Below are 21,259 nucleotides of genomic sequence, written 5' to 3' on the forward strand. Positions count from 1 at the left end.
ACATTTAAAAAAAAAATCAACATTTAAAGCTTTTAGGAATTTCAACGATTAGATTTTGTCAGGTTCAAATGAAGATTATACGTTAAAATTACACATCAATTGCGTTTAATTTCCTGGATTTGGTGGCAAAATGCTTAAGCAGCTCAATATGCCCTCTTACCCCTATAGATTCTCTGACTTTTTCGCTTCTGATGTCTAAATTGTTATTTCCAATTATTTATTTTTAAGTTGAAGACAAATCAATTTGAAACAGCACTTTTCTCGCCAGTACTGCTGGCTGCTATCGGATTAACTGATTTATATTACAGAGTCGTGCGCATAAATCATTTATCGATTGGTTTTGACACACATGATTAAAAGGAAGCGACAGCTCGCTCGGTGGTAGATCATCATTCAAGAGTGGTCCATTCATGATGTGCGTTCGTCTCGCTTGTTGGCAGCCAACATTCTCAAAACGTCGAACGGGTGGCGGCGGCTACAAATGGGGAATAGAAAGAGAATGACCCATAGACATACAACAATAAAAAGATATTCCACGATCATTATCTAATGTGAGTCCATCTAAATCTTGCGTTTGAGCAGGCAAAAGGCAACATCCAAAAGAGCAATAAAAAATGACAACAATATGAGAACAAAACGATGAACTGATGAAGATCACCTATAAGAAGTAAAATGGTAGCTCGTCGTTTCCTTTGTTAGAAAAAATAAATGTTTTCATCCATTGGGGGTCCAATCTGTATATTTATAGTTTATTCAGCGGTTCTCTTTGATAGTCAGCACCTTAACAAGAAAACAAACTGTTACAGTGTGTCTGACTCTTGTACAAAATATAACACATTTTTTCAATCTACCATCTACTCCTGCTTTCCGCGCTCTATGTTTTTTTTTTTTGACGGGTTTAAGTTCTGAAGAGGATTATACGAAAGAGGTCCACCGAGTTCAACAAAACATCTTTTTACACTGAGAATGGGCAAGCAAACAGAAGAATCGATGAGATAAAATAAATTTAAATTCAGAGCGCCATCACCCGTCGTATCTCGCAGAGAAGCATTCAACATCGTAAAGAGACGCTTAATTCTTTCGTCGTTGTGGCCTATACGAGACCTACCCTAAGAATAGATAGCTCTCAACTATTAGGGTGATGATGAAAAATGCACTAACGGCAACGAATTAATAAACTATGTGATCAGTAACACTAGTTTACAGCATTTTTGAACTCGGTAAGCTGATGACGACGGGGCTTGGTGGTCTAGTGGCTACCGCTTCTGATTCGTATGCAGAAGGTCATGGGTTCAATCCCTGGCCCGTCCCTTTTCATCCTACTTCGTATCTTTCTATCCACTTTATCTCTCTCTCTCTCTTCTCTACATATACAAAGTCGTTCCCCTCCCTTCCAATTTCCACTCACAGTACAGTGTATATAACGCCTACAAGTTATGCAACCAAAGCGTGCTGTGCCGCTTGACCTTATTCACCTCATTCACCACACAATCTATCACCTTACGAACACTATAAATAACTCCCTATCCATGGATCGCATCACCGACCCAACGGTGACTCCCAGATCTCCCATCCTTTCCGTCTAACAAATATCCCAGTCCGTGCTGGATGTGGGGATGCAGAGGTGATCTCGGTCTTTAGTAGCAACAACCAGCACACTGTAACATTCCTTTCCCTTCCCAACTGACTATAAGGACGTGGCCGGCGTCGGTATTGATCCAAAATGTATGAGCTGCTAGAATTGCACTTTGAGAATAAGTGGAGTGTCCTAGCCCTTATTCATTTGGATCTCAGTGCAATTGGTACCAGCTCAGATCAATAACGGAGTAGCAACCATTGACATGTATAGTCAGATTTGATCGTTTGATCGTTTTTGATCGTTTTTTTTTTTTGAACTCGGTAAGCTGATGATCTTTTTTGGTGTAGAATCATGCCCTGAGTTCGAAAACGCGAAGGAAAAAAGTTACAGTATCTACCCAACAAACATTTTTGTTGTAAAAAAGTTTGAGGCAGCTTCCATCCAAAAGCGTTTGCTGAATAAACTATTATTCAGCTACTTTTGTTAGTAGGGTAGGGCAAATTTTTTTTAAGTTAATGATCAATGCGGTGACTAGTTTAATATTGAACGACCATTGACGTACAGTGTATCAAACAATTGTCCGTACAGCAAGTTTTTGGTCAAAATAATTTTTCATTGAAATGTTTATAACTTTTTTATACGTCAATCAAATGCGCTGAAATTTTGACCAATCATGAATCATATATTATAGCTCCATTGGTAAAATTTTGAGCGAGATCGAATAAGTTTTCTGAAAGTTATAGAACTTTTTGGAATACTTATAAGATTTTTGAACACATTTTTAAAACGTTATATCTCAGTATGTACTCGATGAAACTTTTTCATTTTTTTGTGTTACAGCTGATACCTATGGCTTCCATATGCAGCTATTTTCGAGGTTTAATATTCACTACAAAAAAAAAAGAAAAATGTGCTTATGAAGTTGACGATTTTTAAAACTTACCATATTTTGCACATAAAATCTGCCAAACGTTTTCCACCAATAAAAATGCATTAACTGAACGAAAAAAACATAGGACCTACTCTTGATATGTAGTTTAGTAGGTCCTGTACAAAAATAATACATTAAGAGAGTTTCAAAACGTTGAAAATACTTGGCACTTTTATTGAGCAAAATATGATAAATTTCCAAATGGCACTCTAAACATATACAGATTTTTCATATTTTTTGTAGTGAATATTAAACCTCAAACGAAGCTGCATATGAAAGCCTTAGGTATAAGCTGTATCACAAAAAAAAAATGAAAAAGTTTCATCGAGTACATATTGAGATATAATGTTTTAAAAATGTGTTCAAAAATCTATGTTTTACTAAAAGTTCTATGTTTTACTATATTTTACTAAAACATAGTTTTATGTTTTTCTAATGTTTTACTAAAAGTTCTATAATATTCAGAAAACTTATTCGATCTCGCTCAAAATTTTACCAATGGAGCTTTAATATATGGCTCATGATTGATCAAAATTTCAGCGTATTTGATTGACGTATAAAAAAGTTGTGATCATTTGAATGAAAAATTATTTTGATTAAAAAATTGCTGTACGGACAATTGTTTGATACACTGTATGTGCATTACCCTTACTATCGCGACCAAATAAATCATAATCGGGATGAAGATCGTGCCGTGTATTTTCATATAACTAGTTGATCATATCTCCTACCAAAGGTGGCCCCTAGATCCACATCTTAGCCTACCCTACTAACAAATACTCCTTCCCGAGACAACTGTGGATTCCATGTTTTCTAGTAACAACGGTTGTGGAACTAACATTGGTTCCCTTTCTCGATGCTTTGCTTTCCATACAAGGTTGATGATTTAAAATCGATTTTTGTTTTATTTTTAAGCAACGTCACTCACTTCACACATCTCATTCTTCGTAATCAATGCTCCGATTTAGCTGATTTTTTTTACTGTAACTCACCTACATATGATATGCTATAAACTATTAGAAAGAATTTTTAAATTATTTTTTCTTACTGAAAAAAATACATTTCCTCATATTTTTGGAAATTTTGCTAAAATTGAAGGAGAATGTTCCTAAAACTCGCCAATATCATGAATTTCATCAATCTGACGCAAAACTTGCATTCAGATGATCGAATGGTATTATATTTCGTTTTATTTTGTAAACTAGTGTAATCAAACCCAAAAAACAAAAAAATAATTATAAGTGTGTGAATTTAAATTATTTGTAATTGTGTCGAAGAAAATCTACAGTAGAACTCCATTTAAACCAATGCTATGTTGCTGAATGTTTGAACGACAAATAAAAACAAGCAAGGCACTAACTGATATCGCTAGCAGCTGAGTGCCTCTACTTTATTAGAATAGATAGATCTAGGTACAACCATATTTATAATTTATTAGCATACTTTACCTACAAGTTTCGTACCTTCTCTCACTCCTAATAACCCTTTATAAGGCCGTGAAAACTAGAAGAGTTGTCAACGCATACTATTATGGAAATGATTATATACATGATTGCATGTACAAAACAATTTTTTGGTTTGAAAGAAACTCTCAAAAATCTAGGTGGCAATATAGTTGCCACTGCCCGTTAAGCCCAAAAACGCTGGTGGCAATATAGATGCCAACTTGCCACTGCCCGTTAACCCCAAAAACGAGCTTTTGAGGTGGCAATATAGTTGCCACTGTCCGTTTAGGCCACCAGCGCTGAAGGCAATATTCTTGCCACTGCCCAATTAGGGTACTTTTCTTCTTTTGACTTCGACAAAAAGCCGGAAAAGAGTTTTTGAGTGGATTAGGGCTTAACCCATAATATAAACTGTGTAGTTCAGCTCATGTCAACCCATAATTCGATTATTTCTTAAAATATTTACCAAATCTATAATTTTACAGTAAGTTTGAGCTAATTTTCTTCACGTTGTCAAATTTAACCATTTGTGAGACTACAAATGGCTCCCAAATTGTTGTTAAAGCTTTGTTTAGTACCAAAAAAAAATACCAGGCGTTGTTAGTAATCCCAATTTTACATAAACAAAAAAAAAGTTCGAAATATATTGTTATGAAACAGGAAAAAAATACAAACAGTAGGTGGCAATATAGTTGCCACTGCCTTATAAAGGGTTAATCAGAAGGGACTATTTTCTCGACCTAAACCTAAAGCGTTCCCATTGACGCCAAGCCCATCGTCTGCTCGGGACAACCAGAGAAGGTATTACTTCGGAGAGGGACTAGTGCTATTCGTAATCACGTGTTCCGCTATTCAAGCTCCCTCTAGCATAGAACATATCAGATTACGGCACAGGATGACATGTCGAAATGGAGCCTCTGTCTACATAAGTCAGGTGGAATGTTTCTTTGTTATGGCGCTTGTTAAACAGACTACTACTCTCGAGATTTATGGGATGAATGACCCATAAAAGGTTCAAATCCCCGATAATAAACAAACAAACTATCGGGACTAACCTGTGGGTTAATCTACCTTTTGTGGAAGCGTAACGCACGTTTCCATTATAGATAGTAGAGTAAACATAGATCCGCGGACACCGCTGACTAAAATGTTTCAAGCGTGCAAGTAGTAATTTTCAAAAGTGCGACGATTGAATATGACGTCATGCGTTCCATTGATGTTGTCCTAATCGTGACGTCATGCTCGTTTGGATACAGATTTTGACAGTTCGTTTGGATACAACGGATTCATCTTAGCGGATCTATGTTTACTCTACTATCTATAGTTTCCATTTGCCAACCGAAGTCCTACGGATGCTCCTCGCGTATTGCCGATACCGATAATGAAACAACATGCATATTGCGAATCTTTTCTGAAATCCGCATACTGGCCAACAACTTGTGCGCCGACAGCCCGCGCCGGGTTGTGCGTCATACAAAATGTAAATAAACAAATGTCAAAATGGTTGGCCAAGAGCTCTATCTCTCTTAGGTTTCGAATCCATTTTTTGTCTAAAACATTGAACTTCCTTATGTCTGGAAATAATGCACAACAAAAATATTAACAACGCTTTTACTTCATACCTAATACATGGCTCGTAGCAATTTCTGGAACTCCTTCCTTTCTCATAAAATGCTACATCATTTATGGTTGAACGGACCCTGTAGGGTCTCAGTAATCCATGAGTTAGGAAGATTGACATTGCTAATGAATAAACCATCATTATGATACCAACCACTGAAGTGTCCATGTATCTACAAATGGTGTCGAGGATTAAGCTTAACTACAAATTTAAAATCAGAATTCAAATAGAAGACGAAACATTTGGAGCATTCAAAACGGAGGACAATCCTTTCTGCGTGTGTGATTGCTGGAGGAACTGGACATGGTAGCGACAATAAGGCAATCCATGACGACTTTTCACGATGGGGGTGACAGCCAAAACTGTAAACACAGTGTGAGTACAACTTAACAAAGTTTCGTCAAGTGTCGTCGGTGCCTAACAAATTCTTTTGTGTTCAACTGTCACCCCGATCATCGATTGTCAAAAATACATGGTAAACAAAAAAAATCAGCTGATCGCATCTGTCTCATGGATTGCCTTATAGTGGCCGGAACATCACTGCAGGCGTTGGCACCGCAATATTTGTTTCGAATGGTTAGTAGGCCGTCCCTAATTTTGCAAAAATTGGAAATGTTATAAGTTCGTTAGTGGAAAATGATCGTTTTAGCTAAGAAATGATCGGGTCAAAATTTGAAGTCCATATCTCAAGGCGAAGTGGTCCCTCAAGGGGCCTAAAGTTGTCAAAAATGGTATGGGACCAAAAAAACATGAAATTTTTTTTCGACGAAATAATGCGGTATTCTACTAAAACCGGTGATTTTAGGACCCTTAAGGGCCGAAAATGTGCTTAGATTTGCGATATTTCTACTCGTTTCTGAGTTATCGACAAAAAAAAACAACCGAAAAATAAACATTTTTGACTATTTTTTAGATCCCGAAGGAAACCTATCCTATTTTGTTCAATAACTCAAAAACGAGTAGAGATATCGCAAATCTAAGCACACTTTTGGCCCTTTGGGGTCCTATAATCACCGGTTTTAGTAGAATAGCGTATTTTTTCGTCGAAAAAAAAATCATGTTTTTTGGTCCCATACCATTTTTGACAACTTTGGGCCCCTTGAGGGACCACTTAGCGTTGAGATATGGACTTCAAATTTTGACACGATCATTTTTTAGCTAAAACGATCAATTTCCACTAACGAACTTAAAACATTTCCAATTTTTGCAAAATAAGGGACGGCCTAAGGACGAGGTATACAAGGTAATTACAAGTCACATACACGATGAAATATCGCAGTGAATAGTACACATCTTATTGCTCGTGTTGTATTGTTAAATTCTATAGTTTCTGTTCGTTTAATAAATAAGTGTTTTTCTAAGCCCGTCGCAAGTTTCTCCTGTCTAAAATCTGTTTTCTGTGAAGAGCGAAAAGTTTTTTTTTTTTTTTTTCTGTTTGAATATTTTAGATAATGTGCTTCTCAAGCTTATTCATGGAATGTTAACGTTCCTCATTGTAGCGATCACGCTTAGATTCTCTGACGTTTGCTTTTAATCGATGCGATTCATGCAAATAAACCATAATAAAAAGTTCTGCTGGCACCAAAAACTAAAACAGAACTGTGGCACGACAAACTGTGTTAGTAGTTAGTGTATTAATTCCCTTAAGCATGCGGCTCCCATTTTCGTCCTACGAAAAACAAAGGATAGTAACGCTGTTTGTTTTGTTTATTATTTCAATAGTATTCTTTTGTTGGAATTGAGCGCGCATGAAAACAAAAAGAACGCGACGAATCGGTGTCGTAATCGCTTGTTTTCGAATAGGATGAATTTGGGAGCTTCAGATTTGTTTTGGCCTATTGGAACTTTTCTTTTAATCCAGATCCATCCATTTCGTGCAATTTAATTCATTTGTGAGATGTTTTTTTTTAACTTGTCGAGAAAAAAAAAACAGCATTTCAATACTAACTAGCACAAGCTACTTAATATCTACTACTCCATTCATCGATCATATTAAAACATTGAAACTTTTGTTACTTACCTGCATGATGTGCTCTTCTAAGTTGAGAACGGCGTTCTATGTCGTCTCGGCGATAGCTGTCCGATTGCTCTCCAACTAACCATAAGGTGAATATTAGGGTGCCAATGGAATGTATGGGAAAAATTTGACCATCGAATTTCAAAAACGGGTAGGGCTCAAAAGTTTCGTCTCCTCAAAAAAAGTCCCCATGCAAAATTTCAGCTCAATCGGACTTCGCTAAGGGGTGGCCCAAAGCGGTCAAAGTTTGGCTGTTTTGAAACACGAAAAATATCCCAAGGTAGGGGTACATGAAAATTTCGAAATCGAAAATTTTTTTTTGATGCCAAATGCCTTAAAAGTGCATGAAACGTCGAGATCTGGTGTTATCTCAAAAATTTTTTTTTGGAAAAAAATTGACTTTTTGGACTTAGAAAATATTTGAGTTGGGGGAGTGAAATGAATTTGAAATGGAGGATTTGAATTTAGTTGCTGAAATATTCAAAGCAATAGTACTGGAACATGTCTTATATCATCGTTGGCAACTGCTAGCATATTATATATCATATATCGTTAGGGTGGTTCACTTATTTGGCATTAGGGTGGTCCTTTTTGTAGAAAAATTAAAAAAAAAAGATAATAGTATTATAAATCACTTATATACCTGTAAGTCATTTTCAATGTTGAATATATAGAATATTTCATTAGGGTGGCTCATTTATTTTTAATTAGGGTGGTTCATTGAGATGGAAATTAAGAACAAGAAAATATTTCCAGAAAACTTACCAGTCATATTTTTGTATAGTTTAAAACCATGATCCTTTATTGGCATGTAACACTTTGTTAAGATATTCCTAGACCAACATGTGGAAAGGGCGTAACAACCATTGCGATTTTCTGCTTCTCCTGTCCCTCCCGGGCATATCCCCAATTATTCATGAAATCTTTTATTTTCTTTTTAAAATTTTGAATCTTTTTTTTTTTTGGGTGCTTCACTTATTTTGCAAAAGGGTGGTCCTTTTTGTAGAAAATTAAATAAAAAACGATAATAGTATTTGTATTGTATTTTCCGTTAGGGTTGTTTTTTTTTTTTGAAATTAAGATCAAAAAATACTTCGAGAAAATTCAACTAGGTAATCTTTTTCGTATAGCTTCAAGCCATGATTTCCTACAAATCTTTCGGTGACTTATCTATAATGAGATATTCTCTAATTATTATCTCTCCTCTCGTTCTATTTCATTAATCACGGCATCAATATAGTGATTAAAACCGATTTACAGAATTAAATATTGTGGTACGGACTACCAAAGGGATTTATTTACTAGAGAGATTCATCTCATTGTAAGATTTTGAAAAGTTTTGTGAGACTAAATTCAAAAACTCGAGTAAACATTTATTCAGCTGTTTCTATGAGGAAGAAGAGTTTAGTTTGAAGAGTAGAACTGTTTGTTGAACCCCTAAGATGGGGAAGTTTTTAATTAATGCGGTATTAGCAGATATAATTTACTTTTGAAATGGTCAAGGCCAAGCATGTCCGTACTGAGCGGATGAAATTTATGCTCTTTTGATTTACACCACCAAAATTATCGTATTCATGCAATCTTCCTACACTGAGCGAAAAATTCACTTCAATTCCACTGGAAATCATAAGTAGATTTTTTCCATCTAACTAAACATTTGAAACTTACATGATTGGTTAGTGAAAATATTCCACTGGAAAAATCCAATAGCATTTAAGTGAAATTTTTCACTACAAAATTTAATAAAATTTAAGTAAATTTTCAGTATATTTGGAACAACTTTGGCCATTTTTGTTTTTGTTTTGTCTATTTCGAGATTATTAAAAAAATTGGTTTGTCTCCGTTTTATCGGAGACCCCCAAACGGTTCCCTAGTAAGGATGGAAACATAAAAATCACAGAACATATTGCCATCATCACACTCATGCTTGGTTCGTTAGTGATGGCTGACAATAATTCGCTTCATTTTTCATACATTCGACTTCAGTAAAACCCACTAGAAAATCATATACATTTTACAATACAATACAGTACCAAATTTTCAATAGCTTTTCTTTGGAGTTTCACTAAGTTTTCAAGCGAATTTTACTTAATTCATTTGAACTCACTGAAAACATCATTTTGAACGGTTACTTGAGTTTTTCCAGCGAAACTAAAATGTATTTTCCTCTCAGTGTATTTTAACTGATAGAAGGATGTTGAAATAATTTAAATGTCTTTTCGAACTGTCAAAAAACCGCACCGCAGTACCACACTGAGCCAAAAGCCCAAAATCGCATATTTTGCCCTATAAATCGGGGTATAGCTCAAAATTGTGACGTGCTCGAGCAAATCTGAGCCCGGATTCGGATTCAGCGACCCAAAAACTGTCAGAGACACATAAGTTTGCTTTTGAGACAGACCAAAATTTAATTTTTGTTTCGCCGTCTTATGTGCTCTCTCTTGTCCGGAATCCTTGTTGGAAACTGATATTACGCAGAGGAATAGCAAAAAAGAAAAGGAAAATAAAAGTTCAAAAAATCATATGTAATTTAATGTAATGTACCAAAAACCTATCAGCATGAATTTAGTGAATATCACAAAAACGTTCCCACTCTTCCGTTACGTCCCTTTTACTACGACCAGGCTTGTTCGCACTTCCTCATCTTAGGGGTTCAAGAAACAGTTCTACTCTTCAAACTTAACTCTTCTTCCTCATAGAAACAGCTGAATAAATATTTACCCGAATATTTGAATTTAGTCTCACAAAACTTTTCAAATTCTTACAATGAGATGAACCTCTCTAGTAAATAAATCCCTTTGATTGTCCGTACCACAATATTTAATTCTGTAGATAGAAATCGGTTTTAATCACTATATTGATGCCGTGATTAATGAAATAGACAAGAGGAGAGATAATAATTAGAGATCTCATTATTGATAAGTCACCGAAAGATTTGTAGGAAATCATGGCTTGAAGCTATACGAAAAAGATTACCTGATTGAATTTTCTGGAAGTATTTTTTGATCTTAATTTCCAAAAAAAAACAACCCTAACGGAAAATACAAAACAAATACTATTATGTTTTTTTTATTTATTCTTCTACAAAAATATGAATATAGAACGAAGCCACACCTTGAATTTTCAAAAGCACAAATCTGAAGAACCAAATATCCTATCGCGCTGAAAAGTTGATCGATTGGTCACCTGCTGGTGATTACCAATCGATCAAGTTTTCAGGGCGAACCATCATTTGATTCATTTGATTTGATTTGCCGTCCTTTATTTTGCAAAAATTCGAAATGGTTTAAGTTCGTTAGTGGAAATTGATCGTTTTAGCTAAAAAAATGATCGTGTCAAAATTTGAAGTCCATATCTCAACGCTAAGTGGTCCCTCAAGGGGCCCAAAGTTGTCAAAAATGGTATGGGACCAAAAAACATGATTTTTTTTTCGACGAAAAAATACGCTATTCTACTAAAACCGGTGATTATAGGACCCCAAAGGGCCAAAAGTGTGCTTAGATTTGCGATATCTCTCTACTCATTTTTGAGTTATTGAACAAAATAGGATAGGTTTCCTTCGTGATCTAAAAAAAATAGTCAAAAATGTTTATTTTTCGGTTGTCGAGCTACTCGGTGGTTAGGAGAGTGTATCGTACCAAACAAGCCCCTCCACAGGGTAAGGAAATAATCCACAGTTAGGTTGAACAGCACTTAACCTAAACATCCCCGCAGGGCTTTGTTTACTATCTACACAGCACACAAAGAGGTAGCTTCGGAGGGAAGTTCCATCTCCACCTTCGTCCGCCTAGAACCAAACTGCGCGAATTCCTCGGCGCACACGGCGTTAGACATAAGGCCACGCACGAAACCCACGGTGCGATCGAATCGGCACAACCAGACGCTTAGGCATATCCTCCAGGAATTCTTTCAGGAGTTGTTCCAGGATTCCTCTGTGCATTCCTTCAAGGATTCGTCTGAAAATTCCTACAGGGATTCGTCCAAGAATTCCTTTATAAAGTCCACCAGAGATTCCTCTAGAAATTCCTCTAGATATACCTCAAGCAATTTCTCTAAAGATTCCACCAGGGGTTCATCCAGGAACTCCTCCAGGAATTCTTTCAGGGATTTGTCCAAGAATTCCTCCAGGGACTCTTCCTGAAAGTTCTCCAGTGATTCTTCAAGAAAATCCTCCAGAAATTCCTTTAGGAATTTCTCTAGAGATTCCTCCAAAAGTTCCTTAGAAAATAGCTCAAGGAATTTCCCTAGAGATGTCTCCAGAAATTCTCTGAGGTATGTCTACTGGAATTCCTTCAGGAGCTCCTCTAGGGATTGCTCTTGAAATTACTCCACGAATTGTTTTAGGAATTCCTAAAGGAATTATTTTAGAAATACCTCCAGGCATTTCTCCAGGGATTTGTATAGGGATTCCTCCAGGGATGCATCCAGGCATTCCTTCAGGATTTAATTCTGGGACTCCTCCAGGAATACCTTTAACCGATTAAACTGATTAAACGTTGCGATCACCAAGGTAATCTTTGATTATTTCATTCGCAAAATCATGAAACATTTCAAATAAGCAGAAAATTATAGCTTACGCAGCAATTTAATCTGTTTAGTGAATACCCCTAATATTAAATGCGGTAGACATTGTAAAAGAAATACACCAAAGCATTTAAAATGGCAGTACAAGGTTTGCCAGGTCAGCTAGTATATATATATATATATATATATATATACAGGGTGACTGGTAATTCGTGTTACACCCGAAAGGAGGTGAAAGTAGACCATATTTGCAGCAAAAAATTGTTCTACAGGTAGGTCCGGAAATCACTGCTAAGTGAGTTATTCAAAAATTAGTGTAATTAAATTACCCCATCTTTAAACATCTCTAACTCAGAAACTATGAACCGTATAATCAATCTTGACGCATGGATAGAAAGCTGTAAGCTTTGTCTTTTAATGCTCTTTGGACAGGTAATTGATAAAAAGTCATTTAAGTGCAGAAATTTTGACTTTTATGTAAAAAGTGCCTAAAAATGTACCCCCTTTTCACCTTTTTTGATAGTTTACTCGTGAAAAACGTGATAAATGTGAGAAATGTTCTTCTACAAAACATTCATTTTTTGATACGCTACCAAACTGTCCTTTGGTGCAACATTGTATCTTTCATAGTTTTGTCACAATCTTGAATTCAAAATTTTGTGAAATAAATCAATGTTTCTATTGCAATACTGTCTGGCAACCCTACACGTTTGCTTGCTGTTGGTCGTCGTGCGCATGGCAACGAAGTCCAGCGTCGCGGCGGCGGTCATCGTTTGACAGAGCCAACAGTGAACGGCAAATTGCGCGCAATGTTTATGAATCAATCTCAAGGCATCCTTTTCTTTGGGTGAAGATTGAATTCGCCTAGATGCCATACGCCCAAACCCACTCACTGGTGGAATTTAGCGAGATCATACCGCTGGGTGGCACCGTTTTAAGGGATATTCAAACCTACGGGCTGAGACTGGGTCCGGGCCGGGGCCGCGGCCGAGACTCGATAGGGCTTTTGTCGCTTCGTTCTCACGGCACACAATGCTCACCGGGCTATAGCGCCTGCGCACCAGCAATTTATGTTGCGCGAACGCACGCACAGTATGAAGCGGTTGTCATTTATTTTTGTTTTTGTTTCCGCGCACTTTCTCCAGTGTGTTTGATGTACATTCATCCAGAACTTTCTTTTGTAATTTCTACAGGAATCTGGGATTCCTCCAGCTTTTCTTATGATTTCCCTTGGAGTGCTTTCTGGGACTCTCCCGTAGTTCTTTCTGGAAAACCTCTAATGAGACTCTTCTAGGAGTCCTTCCTGGTATTTCTCCAGCTACTCCGTCTGAGTTTTTGTCCTTGAATTCTACTAAAATTTCTTCTGGGATACTTTCAAGAACTGATTTAGAATTTTTCTCCAGAAATTCCTCCAGGAGTAGCTTCCCACAGTTTATTTCTTTTCAGTTCAACGGGAAGCCCTCCTGAAGTTCCTGAGAGTGAGTCCAGGAGCTCCCCAGGCATTCCTCCAGGGCACCCCCAAAAAATACCAAGGGAATTTCGTTAGAATTAGCCCAAGAATTCCTCCAGCATTTGTCGTAGAATCACCCTAGGATTTTACTGGGAATTTCTCCATTATAACTCAGGAAATTAATGCAGGAGTTCTCCAGCAATAATGCATGCTTCTGTTCAGGATTTTTCCCGAAAATTACTAAAGGACTTAAGGGATTTCTCCAGAAATTCCTGCATTAATACCACCAGGACTTCCTCAAGGGATTCCTCCAAAAAATCCTCCACGATGTCAACTAAAAATTCTTCCAGTAGTTCTTCCAGGAATAACTCCAGAAATTCATCTCGAAATTCCTACAGGAATTCTTCCAGGGATTTCACAAGACAATTTTTCAATAAATTGCTCCAAGACTTTCTTTAAGAATTCCTGCAAGGATTTATCTAGGAATTCCTCTAGATTTTTTTCCACGGTGTCCCCCAAGAATTCTTCCAGTTATTCCTCCATGAGTTTCTGCAGGAATTCATCCTGAAATTCTACCAGGAAATCCTGCAGGGATTCCTCCAGGAATCCCACCATTAATTCCTCCTGTAATTGCTCCAAGGATTACTCTGGAATTCCTTCCAGAATTTCTCCCAGGAAATCATCAAGAAATTCCTCTAGAAATTCCATCAGTAATTCCTCCAGAAATTCCTTCAGTAATTCCTCACAGAATTCCTCTAGGAATTTCTACAGGGATTTCTTCAAAAATTTCTCCAGAAAGTACTCCAGGCATTTCTCCAAGAATTACTTCATGAATTTCTCCATAAATTATTCCAGGAATTCCTCCAGAAATTACTTCAGGTACTACTCCAAGAGTTCCTCCAAGAATTCCACCGGAAATTCCTCAAGGAATACCTCCAGAAATTCCATCAGGTATTGTGGTGACGAGTGTCTTACTCGTCCACCTTTATACAATGCACTCTCGCGCATGCATGCACCTGTGTGGAGTCACAGTAGCCTACACACTCTGCGCAGCACAACAGCAGAATATTCAGTCTTATATACACACTCGAGCTGGCCAGACGCGGTTCCCACAGGTATTTTTCCAGGAAGTCTTCTTGGAAATACTCCAGGCATAACTCCAAGAATTTCTCCGTGAGTTACTCCAGGTATTCCTACAGGATTCTTACAGATGTGTAACCAGGAACTACTGCAAGATGTCCTTCAATTTTTCTCCAGGAATTCCTCCAGTGATTCCTTCATAAATTTCTCCAGTAAATGCTCCAGAAAATTCTTTAGAGATTCCTTCAGAATTCCTTCCTGTGTTTCCTCCAGGAAATCGTCCAGAAATTTCGCCAGTGATTCCTTTAATAAATCTTCTATGGATTCCTCCAGGAGTTCGTACAGAATATCCTCCAGAAATTCCTCCAGACATTCCTCCAGAAAACACTCCAGAAATTCCTCTAAGAATTTCGCCAGTGATTTCTTTCGTCCAGAAATTTCGCCAGTGATTCCTTTAATAAATCTTCTAGGGATTCCCCCAGGAATTCCTACAGAATATCCACCAGAAATTCCTCCAGGCATTCTTCCAGGAATTCCTACAGAAAATACTCCAGGAATTCGTCCAGGAATTTCACCAGGAATTACTCAAGGAATTCATCCACGTACTTTTCCAGAAATTCCTCCAGGAATTCCTCCGAAAATTCCTCCAAGAATTCTTTCAGGATTTTTTTCCATAAAGTCTTCCAGGATATACTCCATGAATTACTCCAAGAATTGCTTCAGGAATAACTCGAGGAATTCCTCCAAAAATTCCTCCAAGAATTCCTTCAGGAATCCTTCCATAAAGTCTTCTAGGAAATACTCCATTAATTACTCCAAGAATTGCTTCAGGAATAACTCTAGGAATTCCTCCACGAATTGCTTCAGAAATGACTTCAGGGATTCCTACGGGAATTCTTCCAGGAACTACTTCAGGCTGTCCTCAAAAAAATCCTCCAGGAATTCTATAAGGAAATACTTACGGGATTCCTCCAAGAATTACTACAGGAACTACTCCAGGAAAGCCGTCAAGAATTCCTCCCGGAAACAATCCAAGAATTCCCATAATTTCTCTTTAAATTACTCCAGGAATTCGTCAAAAAATTACTTCTGGAATTTTTCCAGAAATTCCTCCCAGAATTCCTTTTAGAAATACCTCAAGGAAATGCTTCAAGAATTTCTTCAGAAAATCCTTAAAGAACTCCTCCAGAAGTGCCTCCAGCCAATCTTTTAGGAAATCCTTCACGATTTTTTTCAGGAACTGCTCCAGATATTGCTTAGGAATATCTCCAGGAATTCGTCTTGAAGAACTATTCCAGAACGTACTCCAGGAATTACTCCAGGACTACCTCAACAAATGTCTCTAGAACTTCCTTCAAAGAATTCCTTCGGTTAACTTTCCAGGAATTCCTCCCGGAATTATCTCAGGTACAGTATTCCTTAAAGAGTTACTAAAGGGATTCCAGGAATAGCTCCAGAAACTCCCGGAATTATCTCAGGTACAGGAATTCTTTAAAGAGCTACTCCAGGGATTTGTCTGGGAAGCGCTTCATATTTTTTTCAGGAATAGCTCCAGAAACTCCGTTAGAACTTACTCCAAGAATTCGAAGAAATACCTGGAGGGAGTCTTGGAAGAATTCCTGGGGGTTTCCTTGGAGAAATTACATTAGGAATTCCTAGAGAAATACCTGTAGTAAGCCTTGCAGGAGTTTTTGAAAGAGTCACTGGAGGAATACCTGGAGGAATCCCTGGAGCTATCTCACAAGTTATTTTTGTAGAAAATATGTCATATGCACTAAACTGATTAAATAAGGTGTCTCAAAGCATCAAATTATATATGAGCGGGTTAGAAGCAAAGGGGTGTAAGTGACAAAAACCCACTTTCGAGTAAATGAGGTTTAAAGTTTTTGACCAATTTTTCATCCCATACAAAATGTATGGAGATTCAAAATCAACCCAATTTTCTCTAATTTATAGTAATTTTTCCAATCATCGTAAAAACAATCTTAAAAAAGTTCCTGAAAGCTTGAAATCTGAAGAATTTTATGATATGCTCAGCTCAAAATCGACAAAATGGTCACTTACACCCCTTTGATTCTGTGCCCCTCATATATTTAAGATGCCTCATTTGATCAGCTGTGTGCAAATTTGCCACAAATTAAGATTAGGGTGATTGCTTATTATACCCTATATTCGCCACCAAAGTTATATGTTTTAACTGTCTTTTCGATTACATTGGTTTCAGTAACAAAAGTCCATCAATTCGGACATAAGCAAATGGGAGAAATCAACTCATGTGGCGACAACAAATCAGGGCAAATTGAGGTAAAATGGACAGCTATTTGTACCCTCCCGTGAATGATTCTAAACCTTATCGATAAACCGTATTTGTATATATAAAAAATGATCTATGACTTCATATATTGCAACCAGTGACATAACAAAACAATAGAAAAAATGTTATCATCCAGCAGTTTTAGGGGCATGTAGGGCAAAATAGGGAAAATATCTTTCATTTATCACGCAGAAAAATAAATTGTGAACACGATTAAATTCTAGCTCAAATCAAACAATTTTTCAGTTTGCTATAGCAACAAACTGATTTCTAGTAAAAACTGAACTGCTCCATTGTTTGATAATACAAATATTTTCATTTGTCGAAATTTTTGACAGTTTGTTAGAACAAACACAGTTTGGTAGTTTCAACATAAAATACCGGATTGTTTTAAACGACTGCACTTTTACCTCTAATAAAGCCGGAATGTGATTGTGTTGGTGATGGCTGCTCCTGCGGCAGTTCGGAAAGCATTAGCATTTAACAAGTCACACAAATTCGTAGGTGGTACAGCCCTGGATCGCTGTTATGAGGGTTGCATCTTTCCTGTCCGTTATCAAAGCACAAAGATTTGGGACTAATCTATGGCTCTTAGACAAGATTGACGCAATCCTCCAACGGTCGAGTGCTGTCCTGGCCACGTCCTTGCGACAGCTGAGGGATGGGGAAGGAAGATTAGTTGGACACCTATGAAAGTACATAGAGACCTCTACATTCTTTCAGGCCTAAGCGTCACGGGAATTTGGATGTTAGTGAAAGGGTAAAGTTCAAAGGAAACGTTTGGTCAACGTTCAGGTGCACGCAATATTTTTGGTTGATGCCTGGTTCCTTTCCTAATTCCTTGTTGGGTGTTCGAATCCAAATCTGAAATAAAAAGTAAAATTATAGATTTTTAAATGGTGATAGGCTCACAACAGTAACATAATTACAAATTACCTGAATCCTCCTGAAAGAGATGGTTTATTAACAATGAAAAACATAACATGTAAAAGAGAAAAAAAGTAGAGCAAATTGTGATCTTGGATTTTTTCTGCATTTAAATTAACAAAGCTAAGAGAGTAGTGTCAGTGTGCGGTAGTTCGGCAGCAACAAAGCTTCGCGCGCTCGCTTTGCTAGATTTTTGCGATTTGTTTTTCTTCTCTGCGGGGCACCGACGACGGGACGCCAAGCAGTCAGTAGTGTCAGTGTGCGGTAGTTCGGCAGCAGCAAAGCTTCGCGCGCTCGCTTTGCTAGATTTTTGCGATTTGTTTTTCTTCTTTGCGGGGCACCGACGACGGGACGCCAAGCAGTCAGTAGTGTCAGTGTGCGGTAGTTCGGCAGCAGCAAAGCTTCGCGCGCTCGCTTTGCTAGATTTTTGCGATTTGTTTTTCTTCTCTGCGGGGCACCGACGACGGGACGCCAAGCAGTCAGTAGTGTCAGTGTGCGGTAGTTCGGCAGCAGCAAAGCTTCGCGCGCTCGCTTTGCTAGATTTTTGCGATTTGTTTTTCTTCTCTGCGGGGCACCGACGACGGGACGCCAAGCAGTCAGTAGTGTGCGGTAGTTCGACAGCAGCAAAGCTTCGCGCGCTCGCTTTGCTAGATTTTTGCGATTTGTTTTTCTTCTCTGCGGGGCACCGACGACGGGACGCCAAGCAGTCAGTAGTGTGCGGTAGTTCGGCAGCAGCAAAGCTTCGCGCGCTTGCTTTGCTAGATTTTTGCGATTTGTTTTTCTTCTCTGCGGGGCACCGACGACGGGACGCCAAACAGTCAGTAGTGTCAGTGTGCGGTAGTTCGGCAGCAGCAAAGCTTCGCGCGCTCGCTTTGCTAGATTTTTGCGATTTGTTTTTCTTCTCTGCGGGGCACCGACGACGGGACGCCAAGCAGTCAGTAGTGTCAGTGTGCGGTAGTTCGGCAGCAGCAAAGCTTCGCGCGCTCGCTTTGCTAGATTTTTGCGATTTGTTTTTCTTCTCTGCGGGGCACCGACGACGGGACGCCAAGCAGTCAGTAGTGTCAGTGTGCGGTAGTTCGGCAGCAGCAAAGCTTCGCGCGCTCGCTTTGCTAGATTTTTGCGATTTGTTTTTCTTCTCTGCGGGGCACCGACGACGGGACGCCAAGCAGTCAGTAGTGTGCGGTAGTTCGACAGCAGCAAAGCTTCGCGCGCTCGCTTTGCTAGATTTTTGCGATTTGTTTTTCTTCTCTGCGGGGCACCGACGACGGGACGCCAAGCAGTCAGTAGTGTCAGTGTGCGGTAGTTCGGCAGCAGCAAAGCTTCGCGCGCTCGCTTTGCTAGATTTTTGCGATTTGTTTTTCTTCTCTGCGGGGCACCGACGACGGGACGCCAAGCAGTCAGTAGTGTGCGGTAGTTCGACAGCAGCAAAGCTTCGCGCGCTCGCTTTGCTAGATTTTTGCGATTTGTTTTTCTTCTCTGCGGGGCACCGACGACGGGACGCCAAGCAGTCAGTAGTGTCAGTGTGCGGTAGTTCGGCAGCAGCAAAGCTTCGCGCGCTCGCTTTGCTAGATTTTTGCGATTTGTTTTTCTTCTCTGCGGGGCACCGACGACGGGACGCCAAGCAGTCAGTAGTGTGCGGTAGTTCGACAGCAGCAAAGCTTCGCGCGCTCGCTTTGCTAGATTTTTGCGATTTGTTTTTCTTCTCTGCGGGGCACCGACGACGGGACGCCAAGCAGTCAGTAGTGTCAGTGTGCGGTAGTTCGACAGCAGCAAAGCTTCGCGCGCTCGCTTTGCTAGATTTTTGCGATTTGTTTTTCTTCTCTGCGGGGCACCGACGACGGGACGCCAAGCAGTCAGTAGTGTCAGTGTGCGGTAGTTCGGCAGCAGCAAAGCTTCGCGCGCTCGCTTTGCTAGATTTTTGCGATTTGTTTTTCTTCTCTGCGGGGCACCGACGACGGGACGCCAAGCAGTCAGTAGTGTGCGGTAGTTCGACAGCAGCAAAGCTTCGCGCGCTCGCTTTGCTAGATTTTTGCGATTTGTTTTTCTTCTCTGCGGGGCACCGACGACGGGACGCCAAGCAGTCAGTAGTGTCAGTGTGCGGTAGTTCGGCAGCAGCAAAGCTTCGCGCGCTCGCTTTGCTAGATTTTTGCGATTTGTTTTTCTTCTCTGCGGGGCACCGACGACGGGACGCCAAGCAGTCAGTAGTGTGCGGTAGTTCGGCAGCAGCAAAGCTTCGCGCGCTTGCTTTGCTAGATTTTTGCGATTTGTTTTTCTTCTCTGCGGGGCACCGACGACGGGACGCCAAGCAGTCAGTAGTGTCAGTGTGCGGTAGTTCGGCAGCAGCAAAGCTTCGCGCGCTCGCTTTGCTAGATTTTTGCGATTTGTTTTTCTTCTCTGCGGGGCACCGACGACGGGACGCCAAGCAGTCAGTAGTGTGCGGTAGTTCGGCAGCAGCAAAGCTTCGCGCGCTTGCTTTGCTAGATTTTTGCGATTTGTTTTTCTTCTCTGCGGGGCACCGACGACGGGACGCCAAGCAGTCAATAGTGTGCGGTAGTTCGGCAGCAGCAAAGCTTCGCGCGCTCGCTTTGCTAGATTTTTGCGATTTGTTTTTTTTTTTCTCTTCTCTCTGCGGGGCTCCGACGACGGGACGAGTGTGCGCGCGCCGTGGTTGAGTCGGTTCCGAATTTTTCGCTTCCCTTCGGCGCTAGTTTAAAATACACTTTTAGTTGATAATAAATATTTTCTTTCATGTTTTGCATTTACACAAAAGAGTGAAAAATGTTAGTTCGGGTTCGCCGGTCGAGAAAAAATCCAGGCGCCGACAAGTGAGTCGCGTTCAGTGTATTTCTGTGTGGAATAGACTAAAGGTTTCTGCTCCCTAGTGGAGTGGAGACGCGCGATAGAATTTTCTTTTTGGCTAGTTCTTGCGTCGAAAAGTGGTCGGTTGTTAACGGCGGTTTGTGTATATTGATCCATTGTCAAATCATATCACCAACCATAGGTGACTCCCGGACTGACAATGTACCTTACCCTACTAACAAAAAAAATCCTTCCTGAGACAAACGTGGAGATGCAGCGATTCGCGGTCTTTTTAACAACGTTTGTCTTACTAACATTCCCTTCCATCCTCGATGACCGTAAGGACGTGGCCGGCGCCGTTATTGACCTTATTAAAGTTGAGAGCTCTCGACCTGTGTACATTGAGAATAGTAAGCTAGTCCCAAGCCCTATTCATTGGTTCCTTGTGCAATTTCGATTGCTCTGGTCAATCACGGAGTAGCAACTACGAATTGTGCGGTCATCTATGCTCATGCTCATGCTCATGCTCAAATTAACAAAGCTAAGAAAATACAAGATCAAAATTTGTTATG

The 21,259-nt window shown here is 39.4% G+C and overlaps 1 protein-coding gene across 1 annotated transcript; it reads left to right on the forward strand.

The window, feature by feature from the left end:
* The first annotated feature begins 12,313 nt into the window (after positions 1-12,313).
* On the forward strand, positions 12,314-17,964 carry LOC134286197 (uncharacterized). Its single transcript, XM_062847777.1, has 2 exons — positions 12,314-14,518; positions 14,683-17,964. Exon 2 carries the CDS (start codon positions 14,778-14,780, stop codon positions 15,774-15,776), a length of 999 nt encoding a protein of 332 aa, XP_062703761.1. The 5' UTR covers positions 12,314-14,518; positions 14,683-14,777; the 3' UTR covers positions 15,777-17,964.
* Positions 17,965-21,259: the final 3,295 nt, after the last annotated feature.

The sequence above is a fragment of the Aedes albopictus genome, chromosome 1, assembly GCF_035046485.1.
Source record: "Aedes albopictus strain Foshan chromosome 1, AalbF5, whole genome shotgun sequence".
In the NCBI taxonomy this organism is placed as follows: domain Eukaryota; kingdom Metazoa; phylum Arthropoda; class Insecta; order Diptera; family Culicidae; genus Aedes; species Aedes albopictus.

What these genes read in the sequence shown, in the direction of transcription:
- LOC134286197 (XM_062847777.1), top strand. Translation starts at nt 14,778, where the DNA reads ATGTGTAACCAGGAACTACTGCAAGATGTCCTTCAATTTTTCTCCAGG.